At 43.2% G+C, this 14120-nt stretch overlaps 2 protein-coding genes across 4 annotated transcripts in view; one reads left to right on the top strand and one right to left on the bottom strand.

Annotated features, from left to right (window-relative positions):
• Positions 1-6368, top strand: part of P2RY4 (pyrimidinergic receptor P2Y4) — a 28452-nt gene extending 22084 nt beyond the window's left edge. For all 3 annotated transcript variants that reach the window (XM_068247639.1, XM_068247640.1, XM_068247641.1), the window contains exon 3: positions 4390-6368. In XM_068247639.1, the coding sequence (XP_068103740.1) occupies positions 4447-6072 (1626 nt within the window). In that variant the 5' untranslated portion in view covers positions 4390-4446 and the 3' untranslated portion in view covers positions 6073-6368. The remainder of the gene's footprint in view (positions 1-4389) is intronic.
• The window catches only part of LOC137527171 (diacylglycerol O-acyltransferase 2-like), a 102151-nt gene that overhangs the window by 18912 nt on the left and 69119 nt on the right, over positions 1-14120 (bottom strand). The window lies entirely within an intron of this gene.

The following is a 14120-nucleotide window of genomic DNA, read 5'->3' on the forward strand; positions in this document are numbered from 1 at the left end:
TCCTTCAGTCCTCCTGTGCCTCCTTCAGTTCCTCTGCACTTCCTTCTATCCTCCTTGATGACTCCTTCTGGCACTTCTGTCCCCTCTTGTGCCTCCTTCTGCCCCCCTTTGTGACTCCTTCCATCCCCCTCTGTACCTTCTCCTGTCCCCCTTTGTGCCTCCTTCTGTCCCCATGTGCCTTCTTCTGTCCCCTTTGTGGCTCCTTCTGGCCCTCAGGCCTCTTCCTGTCCCCATGCCTCATTCTTTCCCCTAGTGCTACCTCTGTCACCCTGTGCATCCCTCTGTCCCACTGTGCCTAGGCTCCATCTGTCCCCCTTTGTGCCTCTCTCTACCCCCCTGTGCCTCCTTATGTCCCCTTGTGCCCCTATCTGTTCCTGCCCCCCTTCTGCAATCCCCCAGCCCAGTGTGTAAATGAAGAGTGTAGCACAGCAGAAGCTGTGCTCTCACCTCCCTGCTGGAGTCCAGCACTGAGCCTGTGTGGCCATCCTATCTGTCTCCTGCTTCCTCTAGTGCTGGCACCTCCCTCTCTTCATGTCACGTGTAATCATGCTACATGTGGTAGGAGATGCTGGGCACTAGGCCGAGCGGACAGGCGAATGCACAGCATTGGACTCCAGCAGAGAGGTGGGAGCACAGCTTCTGCTGATCTATACTCTGCATTTACACACTAAGCTGTTGTAGAGCAGGAAGTGGATGTGCAACGAAATGTGAAAGGATCAGCAAGTTGTTTGTATCTTGGGGGTTCCCTGTATTAAGCATCCACCTTATATATCACTTGGTTCATATTTTTTATTGTGTATGTTAGGTTTTTCTTTTTTGGGGTGAGGGGGAATGACACAGGACTTTTTGCGTGGAGTGACAAAAAGCCTAGAAACGGCCTTGAATACCGCACAGTGTCTCTACTCTACTCCAGCTTACCACAGGATAAATTGGGTCTCAGTTCTCTAAATGCTGTCCTTGCAGGAAATTCAGGTATTTATCTGTGTTTTATTTCCCCTGTCATCAAGCCAGAAATGTTTCTCACTTCTTGTATTTGGCAAAATACACCAAGCGGGAAAAAAAACTAGTGTGGGAAAATATAAATATATTCACTATAACTAAACCAGCTCTAACAACCCAGAAACACAATTAATTCAGCAGTGCTCATAAGCAGTCATCTCTCAAGGAACCCACATTCCACCTCCAAGTCCGCACAATAGGCTATAGACTTGATGGCATTGCATGAAGGCAGCCATACCCTAACCTCAGACCTATGCTTAACCCTAACTTTATCTGCAGATAGAGAGTGTCAGAGCAGTGTCGCAATGTGTGTTCTTCCAGGTGAGAGATATGCTGGGGAAGGCAGTCAGATGAAGCATTTTCATAGGTCAATAATAGGCAACTTCCATCAGAGGTATAACTACAAATCATAACACCCTCACAGTAAAACTTTCACAATAGGGTACTTTGATACCCATTTTTGGAAGTACATTTGTTCAATGCAATTTGTGTAATATTATCAAGGCTTATGAGAATCAAATCTGCTGCATTCTGTAATTCTTCAGTTCTACATTACAATTAGCTGCCTTGCCTATTATGTGTCATTTGTGTCACACTGGGGTTGATTCACAAACCGACACGGTCTGATTCATTATGTGAACTGAAGTCATGCGCAAGGTGGTAGGATAACAGTCAGTGCTGAACATTACCTGATGCGTTTCTTAAGCCTTATGACTCAGTTACCACAAAGGGCTTGATTCACAAAGCGGTGCTAACTGATAGCACGTCTGTGAAAACCCCCTTAGCACGTCTAAACTAGCTTTTCGCACACAAAACTTTATGCGCATAAAACTTTACACGCGTAAAACTTTACGCGCGCACTGCACAGAGCGCAGGACGCTCCGCGCGAAGTGCCCATTAAAGCCTATGGGACTCAGCGCGCGCATAGAACTTTGCGCGCGATCTGATTGAGAAATCCAGTGCTAACCTACTTAGCACCCTGGTTAGCACGTCTAAAGACTTTAGACGTGCTAAGTAGGTTAGCACTGCTTTGTGAATCAAGCCCAAAGCTTTCCAAGGTGGCAAACATGTCTAGTTCTCAGGAAAGGAAAGGAAAGGAAAAGAAAAAGTATCATGAGGGTTCCCTGTTGCATTTTTCTAGCCCTGCCCATTGCCTGCACAGCTTGGCAGTAGCTAACACAGGATAAATTATGGTGAAAATCACCACGCTATCTTTTGCCTTAGTACTAAAGACCTTACTGGACATGACTGATACCCAATACAGCAGCAGTACAGATCTGATGTTTAGTACAATGTAGATTCATTTTTTGCTTTTTTTGCTTACAAAATATTTTTATTGAGCTTTTTTTTAATAAAACAAGGTAACATGTTGCATTGTCAAAAAATCAGAAGTGGGAGGTTTACCCCAAAGGGCAGGGCCCCTTACAGCACTCTCAGAAGCTAGTTCTTGTTATTATAAGGGAAACACATACTGTATATGCAAAATTAAAGAATCAAGGAACAGGTAATAACAGATTTGGCCAACAAGAAATTCCTGGGATGTCACATAGACTTCGATACCAAAGCTTTGTATGGTCCTAGGCTGTAGCTGTAAACAAGCAGGGAATATGTGAGGGGCGGAAATAGGTGGTTGGGTAGTATAGGGGAAGAGCAATGTGGAGAAAACAAAGGAGGGGCAGCAAGCTTAGGCCAGAAGCAAAACTCTCACACATCAAATAAGGTCTGAGCTAGGCATCTAAAGTCAGCAAGTTCTCTAAAACATTTGCTTGGAGGTAGGATGACAAAAGTGGCAACCAAAACTTACTATTTCCCCAATGAGTCATCTGCCATGGCCCTAGCTTTCTCAAAGAAAGTGAACCAATACAATCTTTTCCTCACCTGGTGAAGGGGGAAAAGAGGTGTGGACCAGAAGCAAGGTCTGTACAGTAGAAACAAAAAATATATCTGCTGGAATTGAGTTGATGCAACCATCCGTTTTTTTTATTTTTTTTGCATAAGAGCCTTTCCACAGTGTTCCTAGGACTTTGTAAATGATCTGGTAGACTCTAGTCCATAGATGCTTAACTTTAGTACATGACCACTATATATGAAGATATGTCCCTTTAGCCTGACAGCTATGGAAGCAATTGGGTTTGTTTTTTTTTGTCAATTTTCACTACTCTAGAAAGCGTTAGGTTCAATCTCATTAATAGTTTGTAGCAGGATTTAGTAGTAGCTGATTTGATAGAAATTTTCTGGTTAGGTCTCCATATGAACATGGGATTTGGTCATCCAATGATTTTCCCAACCACTCCTCCTATTTGTGGATATAACACAGTTTATTTCTGGTGCACAATGTGCCTTATCCAATTCACTTTTATTTCTACATTTTCTCCTAGGAGATCATTTTTCATAGTTACATAGTTAGTTAGTTTGGTTTAAAAAAATACGTTTGTCCATCAAGTTCAACCAGAAAAAAAAAAAAATCCTGAACCCGCGCATATCCCAGTTGATCCAGGGGAAGGAGAAAAACCTTACAAGGCATGGGCCAGTTAGCCTTAAAAGGGAAAAATTCCTTTCCGACTCCAGATGCCAGTTAGATAAATCCCTGGATCAATTCTCTTGGGAATTACCTAGCATTATATCTTCTTTTGAAAATAATTTTTGCTCTCTGCAATTGAAAAAGTACCAAAAAGAAGATAAAAAGTACTATCAAAATTATTATTCAGTATTTTCTTGCTTGCTGGTTGCTTAAAAGGCATTTTATTTATAAAGTGAAAATATCACTAAGGAGAAATCTTAGTGAATTGGATCATGCCCAATGCGTTAAATAAGGAATAAAAGGTACCATTAAGACAGGGAGCTAGGATTGTATTTCTACAGAATTGCCCAAACAGAGAGACACTGAGAGGTGATCCTGAATTGACAATATTCAATGTGATAACATTTTATCTTACTGGTAATGAAAAGTAACTTTTTTTTTGCTTTTTATAGATAATCTGAACCTTCAAATGCACACAATTATTTGGAACCTTTATTTGGTTGAGTGAATAACAATCACTATTATTATTGTCACAGTCAGGAGACCTCATCTTGCCTCTCCTACAGACCTTAATCAGTAGCCTTCCCATCATAGGACATAATGTACATGGAGTGTGCATTCTATGCTGTCATGTTGTTTGGATCATAAAATATATTTATTTATACATTATGCTTTTTTCCCACTCCAATACAACTGAGCTATGAATCCACAATAACTATTTATATGTGAAGTGTTTACAGTCTGTCAGACATGATATGCTGTTAAGGCCTTTTTAAATGCATCATTTACTATCAGCGTTAATGCAGAAGAGAAAAAGTCTTGTCACTATTTATATATTCTTAATGATTATGTTCTTCTTTCCTTTACAGAAATTAATTTTGTCCGAAATTGCCAAGAAAGGAGATTCCATCATTGTGCTTGAGATAATGGATGACTCCTTTACTGTATCGTTCCTCCCCCAATCCCTCTTTCAGAATGTGACCAATGAGACAAACAACTGTGTTTTCAATGAGGAATTCAAGTTCTTCCTGTTGCCAGTATCCTACAGTGCAGTCTTCCTGATAGGTTTGCCATTAAACCTCACAGCCCTGTGGATTTTCATTTTAAAAATGCGTCCATGGAGCCCCACTACAGTATACATGTTTAACCTGGCCTTGGCGGACACACTATATCTGCTCTCACTGCCCACACTGGTTTACTACTATGCCGATCGCAACAACTGGCCATTTGGAGAAATTTTGTGCAAGGTCGTTCGCTTCCTCTTTTACACAAACCTTTATTGCAGCATCCTGTTCCTCACATGTATTAGTATTCACCGATACATGGGAGTTTGCCATCCTCTCCTCTCCCTACACAGAATAAAGGCCAGTCATGCTCATATTCTCTGTCTTGGTGTATGGATCTCTGTCAGCATATGTTTAATTCCTAATATCCTTTTTGTTACTGTCAGCCCCAATGGCAATGACACAATCTGTCACGACACAACTCGGCCTGAGGACTTTGCAAAGTATGTGGAGTATAGTACAGCTGTTATGAGTCTTCTGTTTGGTGTACCTTGTCTTGTGATTGCATTCTGCTATGGACTTATGGCTAAAGAGCTAATGAAGCCAGTGGTCAGTGGAAGTCGCAGAATATTACCTTCTTACAAGCGGAGGTCCATCAGGACCATCATTATTGTCCTCACAGTTTTTGTTATTTGCTTTTTGCCCTTCCATGTTTCACGCACCATATATTATTACTCTCGCCTTCTGAATGCTAAATGCCAGCTACTGAATGTAGTAAACTTTGTATATAAGATCACTCGCCCCCTGGCAAGTGCCAATAGCTGCTTTGATCCAGTTTTGTACTTCCTGGCAAGTGATAATTACCACAGAAGGTTAGTCAGAGCAGTGACAAGAATTTCAAGTGCATGTAGGAGGCACCTACTTGTCAGTCATCCATTGCCAACATCTCACAAAAGGGACAGCCTTGCGGTGATTACTGGGGAGCAGGTACCAACTACTGGCAGCTTGGGTAATCTTTTAGGAAACAAAGAACATGACAGTGGCATAGAGGAAACTGAAGTAGGCAGAGATGTAATCCAAAAGCACAGTGAGCAGATTTCCCCAGAAATTGTTAGTAAGCATGTGATAAAGAAAGAGAAGAGAAGGAACACAACAAAAAACATGGAAGATAATGGGAGTACTGGGCAGAGTGAAGCAGAACACAATGGAAGTGGGTGCTGGAAAGAAGGGAAAGAACTTGTACCAGAAACACATGTGACATCTAGCAGCGAAGTTGATGAAGAAACTGTGAGGAAACAATGCGACATAAAGGCAGAAAAGAGAGACAAAGCCACTGGTGAGAAGAGGAGACGTTGGAGTCTTAACAAACTGAAAGGGAATGGAGAGAAGACCCCAAATGAAACCCAAAGAAAAAAATCAAATGAAGGAGATAGTACATCTTCCTGGAATCTGCTAGACCCAGATAGCCATGTAGGACAGGACATGGACAATAATGAGGTGGACAGTTCCAGCTGGGAGAAGAAGCTAAATAGCCTCCCACGTGTGTAAAAAAGTAGCTTCTCAGTCAGACTAGTCACAATCACCATAATCATGATCTAAAAAGAATTTTCTGTGGATAGATAAAGTGAAAGAGACTTGGGACTGTCATACAGTCAACCAGCAAGAAAGATAGTGTGCACCTATAGGGTGGGACATCTGAATTGAGTTCAGCATTACCGTGTCATATCCTCTCTGACATCAAATACAGTAGTCTTAATTTCTGAATGCATAACAGAAATTACCATACAACATACTACCTACTCAAGTTGTGTTTACAAATAAACTTCTTATTTTTTATTTGAAAATCCAAGTTATTTTTCTAGTGGCGTAATGGTTTGGCTTACAGAATGTGGGTGGTAAATACTCACTTTAATATGCTCTTCGGTTATCCCTTAGCTAGTGTTGGGCGAACAGTGTTCGCCACTGTTCGGGTTCTGCAGAACATCACCCTGTTCGGGTGATGTTCGAGTTCGGCCGAACACCTGATGGTGTTCGGCCAAACTGTTCGGCCATATGGCCGAACTAAGAGCGCATGGCCGAACGTTACCCGAACATTCGGCTAGCGCTGTGATTGGCCGAACGGGTCACGTGTAGTGTTGGGCGAACATCTAGATGTTCGGGTTCGGGCCGAACATGGCCGCGATGTTCGGGTGTTCGAGCCGAACTCCGAACATAATGGAAGTCAATGGGGACCCGAACTTTCGTGCTTTGTAAAGCCTCCTTATATGCTACATACCCCAAATTTACAGGGTATATGCACCTTGGGAGTGGGTACAAGAGGAAAAAAAATTTAGCAAAAAGAGCTTATAGTTTTTGAGAAAATCGATTTTAAAGTTTCAAAGGGAAAACTGTCTTTTAAATGCGGGAAATGTCTGTTTTCTTTGCACAGGTAACATGCTTTTTGTCGGCATGCAGTCATAAATGTAATACATATAAGAGGTTCCAGGAAAAGGGACCGGTAACGCTAACCCAGCAGCAGCACACGTGATGGAACAGGAGGAGGGTGGCGCAGGAGGAGAAGGCCACGCTTTGAGACACAACAACCCAGGCCTTGCATGAGGACAAGAAGCGTGCGGATAGCAATTTGCGTTTTGTCGCCATGCAGTCATAAATGTAATACAGATGAGAGGTTCAATAAACAGGGACCGGAAACGCTAACCCATCACAGATGTTCATTGTTCATGTTACTTGGTTGGGGTCCGGGAGTGTTGCGTAGTCGTTTCCAATCCAGGATTGATTCATTTTAATTTGAGTCAGACGGTCTTCATTTTCTGTGGAGAGGCGGATACGCCGATCTGTGACAATGCCTCCGGCAGCACTGAAACAGCGTTCCGACATAACGCTGGCTGCCGGGCAAGCCAGCACCTCTATTGCGTACATTGCCAGTTTGTGCCAGGTGTCTAGCTTCGATACCCAATAGTTGAAGGGTGCAGATGGATTGTTCAACACAGCTATGCCATCTGACATGTAGTCCTTGACCATCTTCTCCAGGCGATCGGTGTTGGAGGTGGATCTGCACGCTTGCTGTTCTGTGTGCTGCTGCATGGGTGTCAGAAAATTTGCCCACTCCAAGGACACTGCCGATACCATTCCCTTTTGGGCACTAGCTGCGGCTTGTGTTGTTTGCTGCCCTCCTGGTCGTCCTGGGTTTGCGGAAGTGAGTCTGTCGGCGAACAACTGGCTAGAGGAGGGGGAGGATGTCAATCTCCTCTTTAAAGTCTCCACAAGGGCCTGCTGGTATTCTTCCATTTTGCCCTGTCGGACTCTTTCTTCAAGCAGTTTTGGAACATTGTGTTTGTACCGTGGATCCAGAAGGGTATAAACCCAGTAATTGGTGTTGTCCAGAATGCGCACAATGCGTGGGTCGCGACTCGCGTTCAATGCAGTCCTAGGCCGAAGAGGTCATAGCCTAGGGTCACAAAAACCTGTTTATTTGGGCTATTTCAATGGTAGTGATGGTGACGTACATAAATCTCAGCCATGGCCGTTAGCAACGTCTGAATTTCACGAAATGTCTCATGCAGGTAGAAGACATATTGTTAGACTTGGATTCCAAAGATGGGGTCCCTACATCTCTGCAAACCAGAGTTACAGGGGTCCAAAATTGGTAAAATCCCCCATAGGCTTTCATTGGGCCTCCTATTTACAGTTCCAAAATCTCACATCTTTTCAAAGGGCAATTGATCAGCAGTGGCAAATTTTCTAGCATTGTAGGGACCCTTAGGGGGAACATGACTGGTGAGTTTCGGGCCCCTAGGCCGAACAGGTCCTAGCCTAGGGTCACAAAAACCTGTTTATTTGGGTTATTTCAATGGTAGTGATGGTGACGTACATAAATCTCAGCCATGGCCGTTAGCAACGTCTGAATTTCACGAAATGTCTCATGCAGGTAGAAGACATATTGTTAGACTTGGATTCCAAAGATGGGGTCCCTACATCTCTGCAAACCAGAGTTACAGGGGTCCAAAATTGGTAAAATCCCCCATAGACTTTTATTGCCTCCCTATTTCACTTTCCAAAATCTCACATCTTTTCAAAAGGCAATGGCTCAGCAGTACCAAATTTTCTAGCATTGTAGGGACCCTTAGGGGGAACATGACTGGTGAGTTTCGGGCCCCTAGGCCAAAGAGGTCATAGCCTAGGGTCACAAAAACCTGTTTATTTGGGCTATTTCAATGGTAGTGATGGTGACGTACATAAATCTCAGCTATGGCCGTTAGCAAAGTCTGAATTTCACGAAATGTCTCATGCAGGTAGAAGACATATTGTTAGACTTGGATTCCAAAGATGGGGTCCCTACATCTCTGCAAACCAGAGTTACAGGGGTCCAAAATTGGTAAAAATTGGTTGCGATCATTTTGTGTGGCAGACTACAGTGTGTATTGCTTGACTTGGGTAGGACCCAAATATGTGACCTTGCTTTACATCAATACATAAAGACTGTGACACCTTCTTGGATTTAAAATGGCCACAGCTTTTAATGACATAACGTATAATTTAATAACATAAATCATAAACTTTTCAAACTGAAATATATATACAGCTTGGTTACCCTAACCAATTATCAAGCAACACACAAGTCCCAATTTGAAGAGCCGCAGCGCAACACTGTACCAGTCACCAGCCACAATTTTACCAGCTCGGTGGGTACATACTACTGACGACACCATAACTTAAGCATCCACATAGGCCTTGTGAAGGGACCTGCCCAGCTTGTTGTGACGATAAGTAGCCCAATTTCTGAAATTCCAGACCCCGTCACACCTCCTTTCCTTGGTGGGTGACCTGCCTCTATTATCCCGATTGAGGGTGGGTAGGAGGGGTTTTTCGTCCATCTTGATCCTGAAAGAAAGTCCCAATGAGCTCCCTCTGCTTTTACTGAACCTGGTTACTTTCATGCCCGCCTCTGTTTAACACCTAGATCCTTGCTGACTTATCCTGTCCTAGCCGCAGGTCACTTGTCTCCACCCAGGTCATGCTCCCCTCCACTTAGCTCCACCCTGCTCTGGGGGTTTCTGTTTCCTGATGAAACCTCCCCCCTCCCTCCTCTCCAGCAGTCCATGACCTGTCACCTAGTCAAAGCATTTGGAGCATTATCAAACCAAAATATGGAACAGGATATTCCAAACTTTTGGGAAATGCAATATATATATCACTCAAAAAGCACAATTGGTCTGTGCTTTGTAATACAGTATATATTGATGGTTATATTTAAAGGGTAATAATGATAATATCCTGTGAAAGTAGACTAGGTATTGTGTGAAATTTAGCAGCAAGTTCAGATGTCTCTGCATAGTCTCCAGGTGGGTGGTTTAACTTTCTAGGGGCGTGGACCGTGGGGAAGGTATGAGTCAATGACATCATAATTATCCTCCAGGTCTATACCATGGAATGAGCTTTTTATATACTGCATGTATAGAGATTAGCTGAATGTTTGGCTGTATTCACTAACTAATGTGATACATTAAGTGCATGGACTGCACACGTAAAAGGTTAGCTGGAGAAAGAAACAATGTAGCATAACTTGTGTTACACATGCAACATATATGTTTGGCAGTCAGCTTGTAATGGATGTTATACAAGTGATTTGTATGTTGTGTGTATAACGCGACTTACACTATTTGCATAACACACATCACTTAGTTTGTATAACTGCAACTGAACTTTACACATGCTGTCTGTGTAATGTTTAATGTACATTAGTGAATACAGTCCAATGGGCCTGATGCAGTAAATGGCGGTAAAGTTGCCTTTTAACCCATTTGGATCACTTACACTACCAGGATAACACACACGTTGCTATGGTAACGCACGGCATATTATGTGCAAGATAGCAGTGCACATTACCCAGTAACATGCATGATACTATTGGGTTACTCGGCGGTGCTCCCCTGGCATTTGAACCAATCTTTGTGCCATTTAATGCATCAAGGCTTATGTTCCATGTGCATTGTATGGCATCTCTCATACATCCAAAATATATGACAACTTATTGCCTGCATTTGCACAAGACTGATTCTCCTTACACCACACAGGACTGAATCTCCTTACATCAAATGTTTCTATAGGATATTTCTTTACACTCCCAAGCTTTCTCAGGCTTGCTCCTCTTCAGTCTTACAGTAGTTTCGGTCATGCTCTCTCCTTTGTTAATGCCTGCATTTATCACTGGGCTGTAAACATTTCCAAGGTGACAGGCCAGTAATCTGTAGCTCAGAGCACAATCCTAATAAAGTAAATGATCCCTGCAGCATCCTGGAATGGAATGTCCTTTTCCCTGAGATTCCCTTATTGCCTTTGTGTAAAGTCAGTGGGAGACTGAAAGTGGAGAGGAGGCTTTGTAATCTTTACACTGACTGTAGTGACTTTTCACAAAACTTCAATTCTGTCAGAATACACAGTTGGGTCTAATTGACAGCAACTAAGATCCACAAAAGAAGCAAACAGGAACAACAGAAAAAGAAAGACCACCGATTAAGTATACACACACACACACACACACACACACACACACACACACGCACACACACACGCACACGCACACGCACACACGCACACACACACACACACACACATACACACACACACTTGAAACTGTACATTTTTTGCACAGGTAAAGTGACAATCGCACAAAACAATCTAAAATAGTTGCAGCAGCTCCTATATACTATACTATATATACTCCATGTATATTTGATACTGATTGGCAGCACTTTACACACTCTATTGTCATTTCACTAATTGTCTCCTAGAGGAGCTAGGAGTCCTAAATTTGTGGGGGAAGCCAATTAACTTAAAGAGAACCTGAACTCAAAATTAAAAGTCAAAATAAACATACCGTACACACGTCATACTTACCTCCTGTGTAGTCCCCTCATCAATCCCTTTCCCCTCTCCTGCATCATTTTTGTCCACTGTGATCAATGGAATTCTAATCTTCGCCCCCCATATTGAAAATGGCCATTACCCCATAACAGCTTCCAGGTCAGCACACTGTTAAACTGTAATATCGCCTGCTTGAGCCATAGGAAAACATGGACATTGCCTTGCACATTCAGTTGTAACTGACAGCAGCTGATATATAACTGACAGCAACTGGTATATTTCAGTTCTGACAAAATATTGTCAGAACTGGAAAGGATCACTGTAAGAAGAAAATGGTGAGCTTTTGAGAGGAACTAACAGTGTGGGAAGTATTTAATATTCATTTGCAGCTACATCATGTGTTTATTTTAAATCATTTTAATCGCTTCAGGTACCCTTTAATGTGTTCCACTGTTGCACTACGTTGCAGATCACATCAATTGGAAAGCGCTGATGGAAGTGCTGTAGTGGGCCCCAGCTTTAAGAGGAGAAAATAGGAAGGTGTTGGAAGGAAAAATCATAGCAAGCCTGCCTTTTACTGTTGGAAAATATGACTTTAGTTAAAACTTAATTTTTTCAAGGAGTGATTATGGGAATTTAAGGGGCGAAAGGAGAGGAATGCACAGCGCACAGAGGCATGTGGATCCAGCATGAACTAATATCTCTGTTCCTGGCTCAGGTACCTTTGTCTCGGCTCAGGTGTCCTTTGAATAAAATACTTATTCAGGCTTATTTATACATGATATCTTTTTTTTAAATGTCAATATTCACTGTACAAGTTTGAACATGACAAGATCAAGTATCCCCTGGCAGCAACCCACATATGCCTAGGAGTTATTTATTTATTTATTGTATTTATAAAGCGCCAACATATTACGCAGCGTTGAATTACTCGTAGTGTGCCACATGCTGAGGACCTAAGGCTTAAAGAGACTCTGTAACAAAATTTTCAGCCTTATTTCTTCTATCCTATAAGTTCCTACACCTGTTCTAATGGGGTCTGGCTTGCTGCAGCCTTTTCTAGTTGCACTGTCTTTGTAATAAATCTAATCTTCTTTCCTTTGTCAAGCCTTGTCGAGGCAGAGAGGAATGCACTGCTCTGCTGTGATAGGGAGAAGTTATACACACCTCTTACATGCCCCCTGCAGGCTCTGTGTGTGTGCTGAGTAGAGATGTCGCGAACCTCCTATTTTCGGTTCACGGACACCGTTCGCGAACTTCCGCTGAAGGTTCGGTTCGCATAAAAGTTCGCGAACCGCAATAGACTTCAATGGGGAGGCGAACTTTGAAAAATAGAAAAAATTATGCTGGCCACAAAAGTGATGGAAAAGATGTTTCAAGGGGTCTAACACCTGGAGGGGGGCATGGCGGAGTGGGATACATGCCCAAAGTCCCGGGGAAAAATCTGGATTTGACGCAAAGCAGCGTTTTAAGGGCAGAAATCACATTGAATGCTAAATTGCAGGCCTAAAGTGCTTTCAAACATCTTGCATGTGTATGCATCAATCAGGGAGTGTAATTAGAGTACTGCTTCACACTGACACACCAAACTCACTGTGTAACGCACCGCAATCAGCTGTTTGCGTAGTGACGGCCGTGCTGGACTGGTGCGCAACATGGCCAGAGTGCAGCCCGTGGCAGTTTTCCAGCCCATATGGTCGCCGGGCTGTGGTAGCTCAAAGATAGAACAACAGTGACTGTCAAGCTGATCAAATTTGGTCTGTCCACAATGAATCAACAACCTTATTATCTTCTTGTATGTAGGTAGGCATAGGTAGGAGTCCCAGTATAGGTAGGTAGGCATAGGTAGGTGCCTCAGTAGTTAGCTATGCATAAGTAGGATACCCAGTATAGGTAGGTAGGCATAGGTAGGAGTCCCAATATAGGTAGGTAGGCATAGGTAGGTGCCTCAGTAGTTAGCTAGGCATAGGTAGGAGTCTCAGTATAGGTAGGTAGGTATAGGTAGGTCTCCTAGTATAGGTAGGTGTCCCCGTATAGGTAAGTAGGTGCCCCAGTAGTTAGGTAGGCATAGGTAGGTGTCCCAGTATAGATAGTTAGGCAGGGCCTGGCTGGCACAGTAATAACAATTACCAAGGTCCAGCTGCAACAGATAGGGCTGTATAATGTCAGTGTCCGTGAGCAACACACAAAAAAAAACACATCAGGAAAACATTAGAGCTCTCAAAAGGAGCAAGCCAAGAGCCTAACTAATATTTCCCTAGGAGAAAAAATCTGCAGCAGCTCTCCCTAGTCTGTCTATTTGCAGCAGGCACACGAGTGAGTGTCATGGCCAGCGAGCCTGCCTTATATAAGGGGGGTGTGGGGGTCCAGGGCTTAGTGTAGCCTGAATGGCTACAATGTGCCTGCTGACTGTGATGCAGAGGGTCAAAGTTGACCCTCATAGTGCATTATGGGGTGAATCGAACTTCCGCAAAAGTTCGCATGGTCCAGGTCGAACGCGAACCACCAAAGTTCGCCTGAAACCGTTTGCAGGCGAACCGTTCGCGGCATCTCTAGTGCTGAGTATATGAGTCAGACAAGGTCTCTGCTCACAGCCAGCCTCTACAGGCTCAGGAGCTGTGACCTTGTGAACAGTTGGGAGTGCAGAAAGATCAGTTCAGAGCTCAGACAAGCAGTTAAGGCAACAAGTGATGTAACATTCCAGCAATCAAATCACGTTTGAGAGGAGCCTC

Source organism: Hyperolius riggenbachi, chromosome 8 (assembly GCF_040937935.1).
Source record: "Hyperolius riggenbachi isolate aHypRig1 chromosome 8, aHypRig1.pri, whole genome shotgun sequence".
NCBI lineage: Eukaryota > Metazoa > Chordata > Amphibia > Anura > Hyperoliidae > Hyperolius > Hyperolius riggenbachi.